The sequence below is a fragment of the Neomonachus schauinslandi genome, chromosome 14 (assembly GCF_002201575.2).
Source record: "Neomonachus schauinslandi chromosome 14, ASM220157v2, whole genome shotgun sequence".
In the NCBI taxonomy this organism is placed as follows: Eukaryota; Metazoa; Chordata; class Mammalia; order Carnivora; family Phocidae; genus Neomonachus; species Neomonachus schauinslandi.
The window spans coordinates 49257836-49270477 of record NC_058416.1 but is presented as its reverse complement, the minus strand read 5'-3'; the positions used below and the strand labels follow the sequence as shown (position 1 = coordinate 49270477).

The window sequence follows — 12642 nt, the reverse complement described above, 5'->3', positions numbered from 1 at the left end:
TGAAATAATCTGGGTAAAATTGTGAAAGGTAAAACAGCGTACAAATGTTAGGTGGTGTTGTTAGGGTGACTTTTTCTAATTTTATCTTTACCTCTAGAAGAGTGGCTCAAACTTTCTGAGTATAATCAAATGAAAGGCTCTATGTTACTTTGAATTCTCTCCTTTCTTCCACTACTAAGGACAAGGCTCATCTTTCTTTTTGTCTTCAGCTACCATGTTCATTTCTGGGCCACCAAAGAAACGACACCGGGGATGGTATCCTGGGTCACCTGTCCCACAACCTGGTTTAGTTGTACCTGTTCCTACAGTTCGCCCTCTTTCAAGAACTGGTAAGATTTCAACAGAAGATGGATTTTCAGTTTTCAGTTTTTTTGAATTAGCAGAGGTATGTTCTACTCCTATTCTTTTCCTGAACCTTTGAAGATAAATTTCCTTAACCAACCATTGTGTCCAGTATTATGTAAGGAAATTTAGCATAGCTGATATTTTGTCCCCATCACATCTGCCTTCCCTAAAAGTGCATGTGCTATCACAACAGATCTTAATTGACCACCTGGCTTTGTTTGGAACCACAATATCAATAAACCATTCTTTATGTAGGGCATGATGCTACTAACCCACCATCATAGGGCACAAATGGGCTTGCTTTGCCATTTGTGGTGTTAGACATGTTCTCCTGTTATCTGGTTCCTTTTATTTCTGGCCTGGATGGCTTAGTCTGTGGCTAGAAACCTGAAAAACCAACTGGTTCTCTTTTATAATAGCCAAGCCATGGCCATTGGGTACCTACTGGTAAATGTTTAAATGCTGGTCTACCTTGCTGTACTAAGCACCGACAAATGTAAATAAACCAATTCTAAGGCATAAATGGGATTCTTTAAAAATTTAAGTTTGTTTAAATAGTTTTAAAGACTACATAGTGATGCTGTATAAACAAAGAATTATGCCAATATGTTACTGTGTTTGCCTCTGGATAGTACTGATTAATGATGAGTTTATTCTTCTTCATTCTTTTCTATATTTTCCAAATTTTCTATGATGAGTAAATAAACTGTGATAATTGGGATGGGGATGGAGGGAATTAAATACAAAACAGAATCCAAAAGATTGCATGTGGAAAAACAACTAGAAGAAAAAACTAGTTATCTTCAGATGGTGTGATTATGATTGGGGTTTTTTCCTTCTGTTTTTCTCACTCTTAATTTTATATAATAAACATGAATTACTTTAATTAAAAAAAACAGTGAACCGTTAGGCTTCTAAAACTTCTCTATTAAAAGTATTAAGACTATGTTGATTTCAATGGTATTTCATTTACCTTTCATGTCTAATCCTTCTTGTCAAACAACTTTTTTTCCAGAGTCCCTTTTATCTGCCCCAGTTCCACAGACCCCATTAACTGGAATTTTACAACCTCGACCCATTCCTGCAGGGGAAACTGTAATTGTTCCTGAAAACCTGCTGAGTAACTCAGGAGTTAGACCAGTAATTCTGATAGGTAAGGGAAAGGAATTCCAAGTTGCCTGTGTCTGCTGGGATCTGAGACTGTTTCTCCATTTCAGTGTTTGTGTATTTATCCATATGTTCATGCATATCTTTGTTCATCCATATATTGATTTTTTCAGCTTTTATCAGTCAGGTCACTCATGCTGTTAAGCATGTGACTGGGAGTAAGGGAAAGTCTTTTTGCCCACAGGGAGCACTGTTTTTAGTGGGGAGTCTGTCATGTAAATAAGTACAATAGAGTGAAACTTGAGCTAGTAGAGGTTCACAACCAAGAACTCCAAAAACTCAAAGGAGAAAGAGCTTAACTCTGCCTGGAGGGAGTCTGAGAAGATTTGTCAGAGGTGATGTTTCAGCTGGGTCCTGAAGGGAACAGGACGTTCCAGTCAAAAGGAGCCAAACCACAGAGAAAAGAAACAAGCTGAACCAGCTTACAGGCCCACTTTGGGAGAACTAAGAGGTCCCCGAGTTGCATGGGGAAGCGTTGGTGAATTGCTCATCTTTACAGAGTCTGAGTCCTTCCAAACTGTAAGTGGAGGTATAGAAATTTAGAGGCCCCTAGAATCCAGGACTAACTTAGTGTTTTTCAGACCCACATCAAGAATGACCTTATCCGGGGACTATCCTAGGTCAGAAGGAGACTTCCTGCTTTACCTCTGGGACTAAATAGTTGGGGTGTTTAAGCCCCACTGGATCTTTAGGGTATGTCTATATGGGGTGTTACCTGCTTCTTTGCGTTGACCTGAGCCTACAGACATGGATGGTTTTGCTGCAAGTCCTGTCCTTTATCAGGCTGTCCTACCCACTGCTCCTGGGCTTATAGGCACTGGGAGAATCCCAGTGTTTAAATTCCATATGGTCAGGACCTTTTTATTAAACATTTGAGTGGTGTGCCTAATGGAGCTAAGCCTTGGAAAAATATGTAGAACATGGGGGCCCTTTGGTGTCGGCCTTTTAGAAAGTCTCACAGAGGGACTGCCCCTGTTTTTAACCACACCACCAAAACAGGGTATATTTTCAATATATTTTTGTCCTATCTACTTCTAAGATAATTTAAGGCTATTTACCGACATTTGAGAAGAGAACATAAAAATAACTAAAATAGCATGAAGGGTAGGAACCTGCAAGTACCTGTGACTAAAAGAATATTGCTGCTCATCAGTGAGTTTGTTAGCTTCTGAAAATGTTTAAGAAAACCTCAGGAAATGAAATAATGGTATTGTGGTTTGTTATCTGGCTTCTTATGTGGAAAGAAACTTGATCAAGAATTTTATTGGAAAATATTTTATCATTGCAGTTTTGCCAAAGGACACAGAAATGTTTTGCAAATTTTCATCAATCCTCTGTGGCAGATATATTAACATGTCCCTTCTGTGGGAAACAGAGATGATATCATCTGAGTCTTTTGCTTCCTGTTCATTTGATTTAATATAAGGGTAGAATTTGGAAGCATCTGAGGGAATTCCCTAGAATATTTGAGTGATTTTGTTTGGCAGCCATCTCAAAGGGCAGGAAGCTTTGTTCAGCATCTTTGATCCTAGTTGGGCATGCGTACCTGGTTGGACCTGAAAAAGAAATGTTGAACTTTATTGACCTGCTTCTATTGGGGCAGGCTATGGCACTTTACCCTATTTCTATGGAAATGTTGGTGACATTGTTGTGAGTCCTCTGCTGGTGAATTGCTACAAGATTCCACAGTTGGAAAACAAAGATTTGGAACACTTAGGGTTGACTGGCAGCCAACTCCTGAGCGTGGAAAACATGATTCTTCTGACGATACAGTATCTTGTGCGGCTAGGTAAGCGATTTTCAATAATTATTTGGTGGTGATAATTTTTATTCTTTTTTGCATCATGCTTTTTTCCTTTCTTTCTTCACTTTCTCACATTCATCCACTTGTCCATCTCATACTTTACCCTTTTCATTTCTAATATTCCTTTCCTTCAACCCTACCCTCTATGACTGTTCCCTTTCTTTTCCCATTTCTTTCCTACTCCTTTCTGCCATTTGCCTTCCCTCCACCTCATTTCTCTATCTGACCTCCCTAGCTTCTCGCTTGCCTCTGAGTCCTAGAAGAGGTAAATTGCGCCACCTAGTGTCCAGTCTTATGATGGTCCTAAGGTCTCCAGAGTAGTTCATACAGGCAGAACCGCAAAGGGCTGGGCCATGGGCACCCTCCTCCCTTGGGGAGTCTGGTCAACCACCCTTCCGAGAAAGTGCAGCTGTCATCTGGAATGCAAATGAGGCCATTGCCTTAGACAATTATTTTACAGTTTTCTACTTAGCCTTTTTATCTTGTTTAGCCACTGTCCCTACATCCATTTTTTTTTCTTCTCCAGCTACACCCCTTTGATGTAGTCCCATCATGTTTTCCTTCATTGAGGCAGTATCTGTGGACCTTCCTGAAAGGCTCTTTAGGCTGTAGGGTAAGGGGGATACATAGGTCATGAACCCTTCACTTCCTCTATTTGGTAAGTCCTCCTGAGCTCCATAGTGGGTGTATGCAGGTGCCCTGACAATGTTGTCAGTGGCTCAGCAACATTTACATTGCAATGTCCTTTATTTTGCAAACTGCAGAAGGTCATCTAATATGCAGCCTAATTATACACTCACTCTAGGACTTCAAGCCACTGATTTACTTAGGAAAATGCTCAAGATGTAAAATTATACATAAGAAATTTTATCTGCGCTCTTGTGAATTATTTTAATGTTTGAAAATAAATGAAGTGTTAAATAATGAATATACTGGGCTAAACAATGTTAAAAACAAAACAAAAGCTTCAGCCGGCCAGATTCAGTCTTTGGACCATCAGCTAGCAACTGCGGCTGTAAGGCTTGATGCCCTGAGAATCTGAAGGCCTGCTTTGACATGGCCTTTTGAAACTTGCAAGGCTTCGGATATCTCACAAACCACTTTGATGATAAACCTAGGACTTGCTAATCATGCTGATGAGTGGGTAATAAAATTATAAAAACCACCTGTGTCTGCAGCTCATTTGGTGTCATAATTTTAATTGCTACATACACTGACTTCGACTATATTCCGAGATCTAAAGCCAGCTTCTGGATGCATGCAGAATTCATAAAATGAGCCCGCATAGAGTAATGCTATTGGCAAACCAAGCCAATCAGTACAGCATTTTTTTTCAATCTTAATAACAATTTAAAATATCAAAGTCTTAAGTTAATTAAATGAACTAAATGGTCAAAACAAAATGTCTCTTCTCAAACAACTAAAAGCTCTTATCTTAAAAAGAGAGAAATCTCCATTCAATTAGACCTCTCTGCCTGTGGGATCAGTTCTTTCTAGAGTTTTACTGACAAGCAATTAATATATCTCTCAATGTGCAACATGAATGGCTATTTCTTTTTCTTTTTTTTTACCTAAATTTTGTATGTGAGGACAGCTCTTCTCAGCAACTTTCTTCTGGTGTCCTTGAGTTTTTGTTTGTTTGTTTGTTTTGCCTCCAAAGGTTTTGAAGAAGGCAGCAAGAACATTTTTTACATATGCTATAGATTAGAGATAGACTTTTAAAAAAAAATCCAAGCTTTTAAAAGAACAGGTCTAATACTATGATGGCTCACTTACCTGGACATAATAGAGAAGAAGAAAAGCAAGATTCTTCAGAAGGAAGAGGCCTTTAACTACAGTTACTTAAAAAAAAAAAAACAAACAACAATCTGTTATTTCACAGCCTGAAAATCTTTTGAAGTAGAAAGTGAAATCAGCAAATCTGGTGATTATTGGAGGGCTCTGGGTCTGTTGGAACTTTGTCTCTTCTTATTAAGGTAGCCCTATCTGAAAAGCCATAAGAACTGATGCCTAGGCTAAGCTGAGCTACTGGAGATCAGCAGTTGATGGGGGAAAAATTAGTATTATCAAGCTTGTGGGAAGCGGAGAAAAAGCTCCTGCAATTTAGCCATAAAGGCTGAGGATGAAGAAATGATGGGAGGTGATTGGAAGCAAGGCATTTTGCTCTCTTGGCCTCATTTAAACTTTGATACATTTTCCTCTATTTCTCAATTCTTAACAGTAATCCAGTCAAAACTCTGTAAAGTTAGTTTTGAGGCAGTGGAAAAATGCTATGAACATGTTTCATCATTTTATATTCCCAGAATACCTTTAAATTTGAAATTGATTATGCTGAGAACATGTTACTCAATCATGGTTTAGAGCAGTCTATGGACACACCTATTCAGGCTTCTGAGCCTTCAGGTCTATGAGAGGCTGTAGGGAATGGCAGCAAAGCCACTTGCTTTTGAGCTGTCATTTGTTCTGATGAAAGGAAGCTTTAAATGACAGCCACCTTCCCTTCATCTCATTTGTACTGTGCATTTGTATAGTCAGGGCAAAATCTATACACTTGGAGCTCACTACCTAGCATGTACCTAGTGACCACTAACCATGATGCTAATTTGATAAAGCAAAACGAAGACAGAAGCCTTGGCGGCTCCCAGGTGATAAGAAGGCATCCACCTCCCTCTAGCAAGTGACTGGGTAGGACATAAGAAATAGGAACACAACGTAAGCATTGCAGGGTTCTTGCCCTCTTTCCATGGATAGCAGAAAAAACTCTGAGGGGATTTCAGTCTCCCTCCCTCTAGCCTTTAACCAATCATGGAAAAACATATTTTCTCCAATTTAAATTATTTTTAAAATATATAATATTTTATTTACTTTTCCATATCCTGAAAATATAACTAAACCTTCATTTTCTTACTTTCCCAGAGAATATGGGTGGAGGCCTGGGAGGCCACTTAAATCCCTATTGAGGAAGGAAAGGTTTCTGACTCACTCAAGGTGCCTTCTCATACAGAAGTCCAGTCCCTTAAACCTGTATTCTTTCCCATGCCCTGGGTTCTGAAGTTATTGCTTGATCTCAGGTCACAGACACTGATGGGTCTAGCAGAGCCTGACTTTCAAATCTCAGGTCTGCACAGCAAAAGAAATGACTGAAGAGTGAAGTGAGCATAGTCTCACTGGTTTCAATTTAAACTAAATGTAGTAGGAGTTCATTTGAGTCACTTGGATGTCAAACATTGACTTGCTTGTTTTGTCCTAAAGACTGGTTGAGTTTCTAAAGAGAATCAGAGAAACAAAATCCCCCTAATCCAGGGACTGTAGGTCACCCATATAAATTTAGCCATAACCGCAGCTGGAGGAGAGGACCAAATGCCATCCTTAACAACCCAGAATGCTGGGGAATAGCTAGATGACAGTGATATTCTCTATCGAGGGAAAGTATGAGGCTCCCTAAATATAAATTAGAAGTGAAAAATAGTTAAACTTAATTTTGTTACGGACAGTATTCCTAAAATTAGGTACAGAGGCAATACATTAAAATGTTTTTCAAAGTAGCGATAGATAAAATGAGAAATGAGTGAAACCTGAAGTTGGTTATATGCCAGTAGGTTAACTTCTTCCTTCATGAGTCATTAATCGTGTTGGTAACAACAAGTTTAACAATTCAACAAATATACCACCTTCAGTGACCATCCCCTAAGGCATATAGTGGAATTGATACTGACTCGGAGTTCATCCTCTTTTAAAAATATCAAGATTAGGGCGCCTGGGTGGCCCAGTTGGTTAAGCGTCTGCCTTCAGCTCAGGTCATGATCCCAGGGTCCTGGGATCGAGTCCTGCATCGGGCTCCCCGCTCAGCGGGGAGTCTGCTTCTCTCTCTGCCTCTCCCTCTCCCCTGCTTGTTCTTGCTCTCTCTCTCTCTCTTTCAAATAAATAAATAAAATATTTAAAGAATATATCAAGATTAGCATAAAGGAGAACAGAAGCCGGCATTTTTTTTTTAAAGATTTTATTTATTTATATGAGAGAGAGAGAATGAGAGAGAGTACATGAGAGGGGGGAGGGTTAGAGGGAGAAGCAGGCTCCCCGCCGAGCAGGGACCCTGATGCGGGACTCGATCCAGGGACTCCAGGATCATGACCTGAGCCGAAGGTAGCCGCCCAACCGACTGAGCCACCCACGCGCCCCCGGCATTTGTTTTTAATATTGACACAGAGAGGAGGTAATTTCACAATGGAAAATGGTTAGCAGGAACTCCATGCTTGTGGCCACAACAGGAAACAGCTCTTTTGCCAGTGGAATACGGTGGGCTTAGAAGGACTACACACTAGCGTGTGTGTGTGTGTGTTTCTCTTTTCTGGCTGTGATTTTTTTTTTTTTTTTAATTCTAGCTGTAATTCTCTTCAATTTAGGTCCTGATCAGATACCCCTCAGGGAAGAATTTGAGCAAATCATGCTGAAAGCTATGCAGGAATTTACTCTGAGAGAGCGAGCCCTGCAGATGGGGGCTCAGTGTACACCTGTGTCACCAGGACAACTCCCCTGGCTTGCGAGACTAGTCGCCAGTGTATCTCAAGACTTGGTTCATGTGATTGTGACCCAAAACTCTTTGGCAGAGGGCATTTCAGAGACATTGAGGACTCTCAGTGAAATGAGGCACTATCAAAGACTACCAGATTACGTTGTGGCGATTTGCGCATCAAAAATCAGAGGAAATGAATTTTGTGTGGTAGTGTTAGGTGAGTAATGTTTTGGGGTTTGTTTTTTTTTTAACCCATTCATTTAATTATCTGTCCATTTGAAAAATATTTGTTGGGTGTTTCAAGCATCCGTGTAATTAATCTCTAGTTAATTGCTCCCATTTGTGTTCTTCCTCCTGATTTTAACTTTTGTTTTTGTCCTCATATCACATTTTTGTAGCCCTTAGTTTGGCTGGTGTCCCTGTCAGCTGGTTGTGGGAGAATTATTTCAAAGCAGGTCCTAGTAACAGATACCCTTGTCTCATGTAACTTCCGTCCTTAAAAGGCCCTGGAAACGTTACCACTCTAGCATGTGATAAAGCCATTGCCACAGGTGGCCTAAGCTAGTGAATCAAATCTGCCAGGAAACTTACCTCATGTGTTCGACTCCTCACTGAAGAGGATACTTAATGTTGTAACATTGACTCTAAAGAAAAGGTTCAGAAAGTTGGAACATTACAAAATGCGTTTTTGTTTCTTGTGCTGATTTTCTGTCAGGCACCATCATGAGTAGCCAGCCATCTGGACTAAATTTGCTTTTTTCCTCTCTAGTGATGGTTCTCACCTATTCCTACCAAAGAAGCCAAGCCCCCTCACTTTGGCAAAACCTGCCTGCCCATGTCATAAATCTTTTTCAGAAATCTTCATCAGAAAGTATAATACATTAATTTTTCAAATTTTCATTTGTAAAAACAACTAAACACCATACGTTTGTGTTTTTAAGACCGGTATTCATAATGACCATGCAAACACAATTTTAAAGGTCTTTCACATTCCTCCCTAGTCTTTAAACACATGTATAGTATGTTTTCACAGTTACAAACATAAGGTTTATCATTTTTGCCCTTGATCATCTAACATTTTATTATAAACATTTTCTTTTTAAAATAGTCATTTTAAATGCTGAATAATTGTCCATCTTTTGATGTGCCATAATTTCTTTAACCAAATCCCTGTAGTTACATGCTTTTGTTTCCAGTTTTTGCTGTTATAAATCATATTTCAGTGAACATTTATTCACTGGGTGCATCACCTCCTCTCCCTCTCTTCTTCAGGTCAGCATCAGTCCAGAGCTCTGGCAGAGAGCATGCTCACCACAAGTGAGTTTTTGAAAGAAATTAGTTATGAGCTCATCACAGGAAAAGTCAGTTTCCTGGCATCGCATTTCAAAACCACATCATTAGGTGAGTGGTTGTAGGATTCAGCAATACTGCCAGCCTCTAGCTGTGTGATTTTCTGAATTTAAATCTTAGCCCGTCAAGGAGATGAGTGTGGAGCCTTAAACTCACCTGCTGACCTTCCCTCACTTGGAATGGTTGATCCTCAGTATTTTGTTACTGAGACAGCAGGGCGTCCAGAGGAGGGCACACGGGCGCTAGTATGGAGGGCCTCCGCTCAGCCACAACTTAGTGGTGTGACCTTGAGAGAGATTCTGCCACCCCGGATCTCAGTTCTCTAATATGTCACATGGAGATAGAACGATCCCATCCTGCCTGCTCTGAGCATTATGGAGGTCAAGAGAGCTACACCACGTGAAAGCGTGTAAATCGTAAGCACAATACAAACGAGGGTGGCTCTGGCTTTAGAGATGCTGCCGTGGACATGGCCAAGTGTACACTCCACCACGAAAAGCTGGCTGACTGACAAATCTTGATGAGAACCCAGCTTAAGGGCCCAGTTTAGAGACTGATACAGATTTATCGTTCCTTGCAATCTTCTTATCTCCACTTTATTATGTGATAGGTGATGACCTGGACAAGCTGCTAGACAAAATGCAACAGAGAAGAGGAGAGAGTGTGGTTACCCCTTTCAACGGAGATCTTAACGAGTGTGTGTCAGCTCAGGAGGCTGCTGCTATGATCCCCACGCAAAATCTGGGTAACGTCACTTCAGACCAAAAGGAGGAAATAGAAGCTAAGTCATTCTGACGGTTTTGAGGTCTTGTGTTTAGAGTCACAGACTGTGACAGGCTTTTCCTCATTATCTACATGATAAATATGGCTCAAATTAAAAATGCCTTATAATGGGGTCTGGGTCCAACACCTTGTTCTTAGTAGATGTCTCCTAGAATTAAAATCAAAGTTGAAGACTTTATGATAAGCAGACTCTCTCTCGCTCTCTCTTTTTTTTCCTCAAAATTTCTGGGGTCCTTGGTGTACTCTCCTTAGCTCCACCAGCTATGCCCAGAGAGCTATTGGTGCTCTCTGAGGGCTACAAAGAACTGCTTGAAAGAATGTAGAATGCAGTCCGTGCAGGGCTGCTGGCTCTCCACACCCTTCATTGACTCTCCGACATGTAAAACACACATCATCTCAGGGATAGCAAGGCATCCCTGGCAGATAGCACAGCAATACCAAGACATCGTCTGCCCTACAAGCTTCCAGGATGCAAAAAAGGATAGTGGGAGGGGAGCCTGTGTGGCTCAGTCAGTTTAGCATCCAACTCTTGATTTCGGCTCAGGTCATGATCTCAGGGTCCTGAGATCAAGCCCTGCATCGGGCTCCTGCTCAGTGGGGAGGCTGCTGGAGATTCTCTCCCTCTTCCTCTGCTCCTCCCCACACCGCACCCCCGGCACACTCTTCACTAAAATAAATAAATAAATATTTTTTTTAAAGGGGAGGATGGGGGCACCTGGATGACTCAGTCAGTTAAGCCTCTGCCTTCAGCTCAGGTCATGATCCCAGAGTCATGGGATCGAGCCCCGTGTCAGGATCCCCACTCAGCAGGCAGGCTGCTTCTTCCTCTCCCTCTGCCTCTCTCTCACTCTCTCTAAAATAAATAAAAATCTAAAAATAAATAAATAAAAAGGGGAGGATGGTGGGAGCAGGACTAGGGAGTTCCATCATTAGATTGGATTCCTTTATGTTCAGATTTCTTCCCCAATTCCCCCATTTGATAAGGACAGTATAGGAGAGCACCGAAAAAAAGAATAGGACAAAGGGTAGACATCCATAAAGCTGCTGCTGACAGCCTTCTAGCCTTCCCTTAATAGGAATGTGTCATTTATGTATTAGGATTACCTCAGCAATAGAAGTAGCATGGCTTGGCATTAGCTCAGTCATAAAAACAAATTATGTGATAGGTGATGCAATATTTTTTTTAAGTAGGCTCCATGCCCAGTGTGAGCCCAGCACAGGGCTTGAACTCACCACCGTGAGTTCAAGACCTGAGCTGAGATCAAGTCAGATGCTTAACCGACTAAGCCACCCAGGTGCCCCCACAATAAAATTTTTTTACCTCTACACTTTATTTGATGATAAAGCAATCACCTGGATGATCTAAAATGTGTTCATATTATTTTTGAATTATTAACAAAGTTAGAATTTAAAAATTCTCAGAGTACTTACAGATTTTCACGTTCATATCCCTGATTCCCTGTTTAAGAAACATTGCTTAAAGATACATTAACAGTTCCTCGAAGTTCAAAATTTGCTACGTTAAGTTCTTCAAAGTTATGCTATCATCTAGGTTAGTCCCCACCTATCTAACCTATGATATGAAAGAAATAATAGCCTATCAAAAGACAGATTTATTTTCATTGGTAATCTTTGTGGGTCAAAAAACATTCTATTAGAAGTTGCAGCTTTAGGCTTTTCTAGTGGGTTCTCTCAGCCACTTGTATAAATCTCCACTAACTGTCAGGGTTCCCTGTGGCTAGGGTACTCTGACCACCGTCTTTACCTTGGCCACATTGCAATTTGATTTAATTTGATTTTTTTTTAAGATTTATTTATTTATTTGACAGAGAGAGAGAGAACAAGCAGGGGGAGTGGCAGGCAGAGGGAGAGGGAGAAGCAGGCTTCCTGCCGAGCAGGGAGCCCGACACGGGGCTTGATCCTAGGACCCTGAGATCATGACCTGAGCCGAAGGCAGGCACTGACTGAGCCACCCAGGCGCGTCGTGCAATTTGATTTTAGAAACATTAATTTGTGCAGGTTAATTGGAGCCTTGTGTGTTCCAGTCAAACTTTCACCTGTGTTCCTGATAAAAAGCAGCCTCGTAAAGAGTATTAAATGTTGCCTGCTCAAGGATTCATCTAAGCCTGTCTAGTTAATTTTGTGTGTGTGTGTATGAACGTATGAGATTGATTGCCTGGTTATAACTTGTAATAAAAAGCCACTGGCATGTTTAGAGTGTCTGGGCAGTGTTCTTTTTTTTTTTTTTTTTAAGATTTTATTTATTTATTTGACAGAGAGAGAAAGCACGAGCAGGGGGAGTGGGAGAGGGAGAAGCAGGCTCCCCGCCGAGGAGGGAGCCCGATGCGGGACTCGATCCCAGGACCCTGGGATCATGACCTGAGCCGAAGGCAGACGCTTAACCGTCTGAGCCACCCAGGTGCCCTGGGCAGTGTTCTTTTAATGTATCACCTCTCGAGTGAGCAGCTGGCCCTGTTACGAGCCAGGTCTCTTCAGATAATACAGGAGTCAGCACGGGAGTTGGCACAACCACCCACCACTGCCCAATCATAAGCACTGGCAAGTCAAGTGGGAAGAAAGGTGAAAGGGTGTGTCTGTGACCTGTGTTATATAGTCCCTGGGGAGAAGAATTTCAAATCAAATGTTGCAACTGACATGTTAGAAAGGAAATGTTTACTGT

The 12642-nt window shown here is 41.1% G+C and overlaps 1 protein-coding gene across 1 annotated transcript in view; it reads left to right on the top strand.

The window, feature by feature from the left end:
- The window catches only part of GREB1L (GREB1 like retinoic acid receptor coactivator), a 130209-nt gene that overhangs the window by 44758 nt on the left and 72809 nt on the right, over window positions 1-12642 (top strand). The window contains exons 7-12 of the mRNA XM_021686242.1: window positions 210-329; window positions 1361-1498; window positions 3116-3301; window positions 7720-8046; window positions 9102-9230; window positions 9790-9924. Coding sequence (XP_021541917.1) covers window positions 210-329; window positions 1361-1498; window positions 3116-3301; window positions 7720-8046; window positions 9102-9230; window positions 9790-9924 — 1035 coding nt within the window. The remainder of the gene's footprint in view (window positions 1-209; window positions 330-1360; window positions 1499-3115; window positions 3302-7719; window positions 8047-9101; window positions 9231-9789; window positions 9925-12642) is intronic.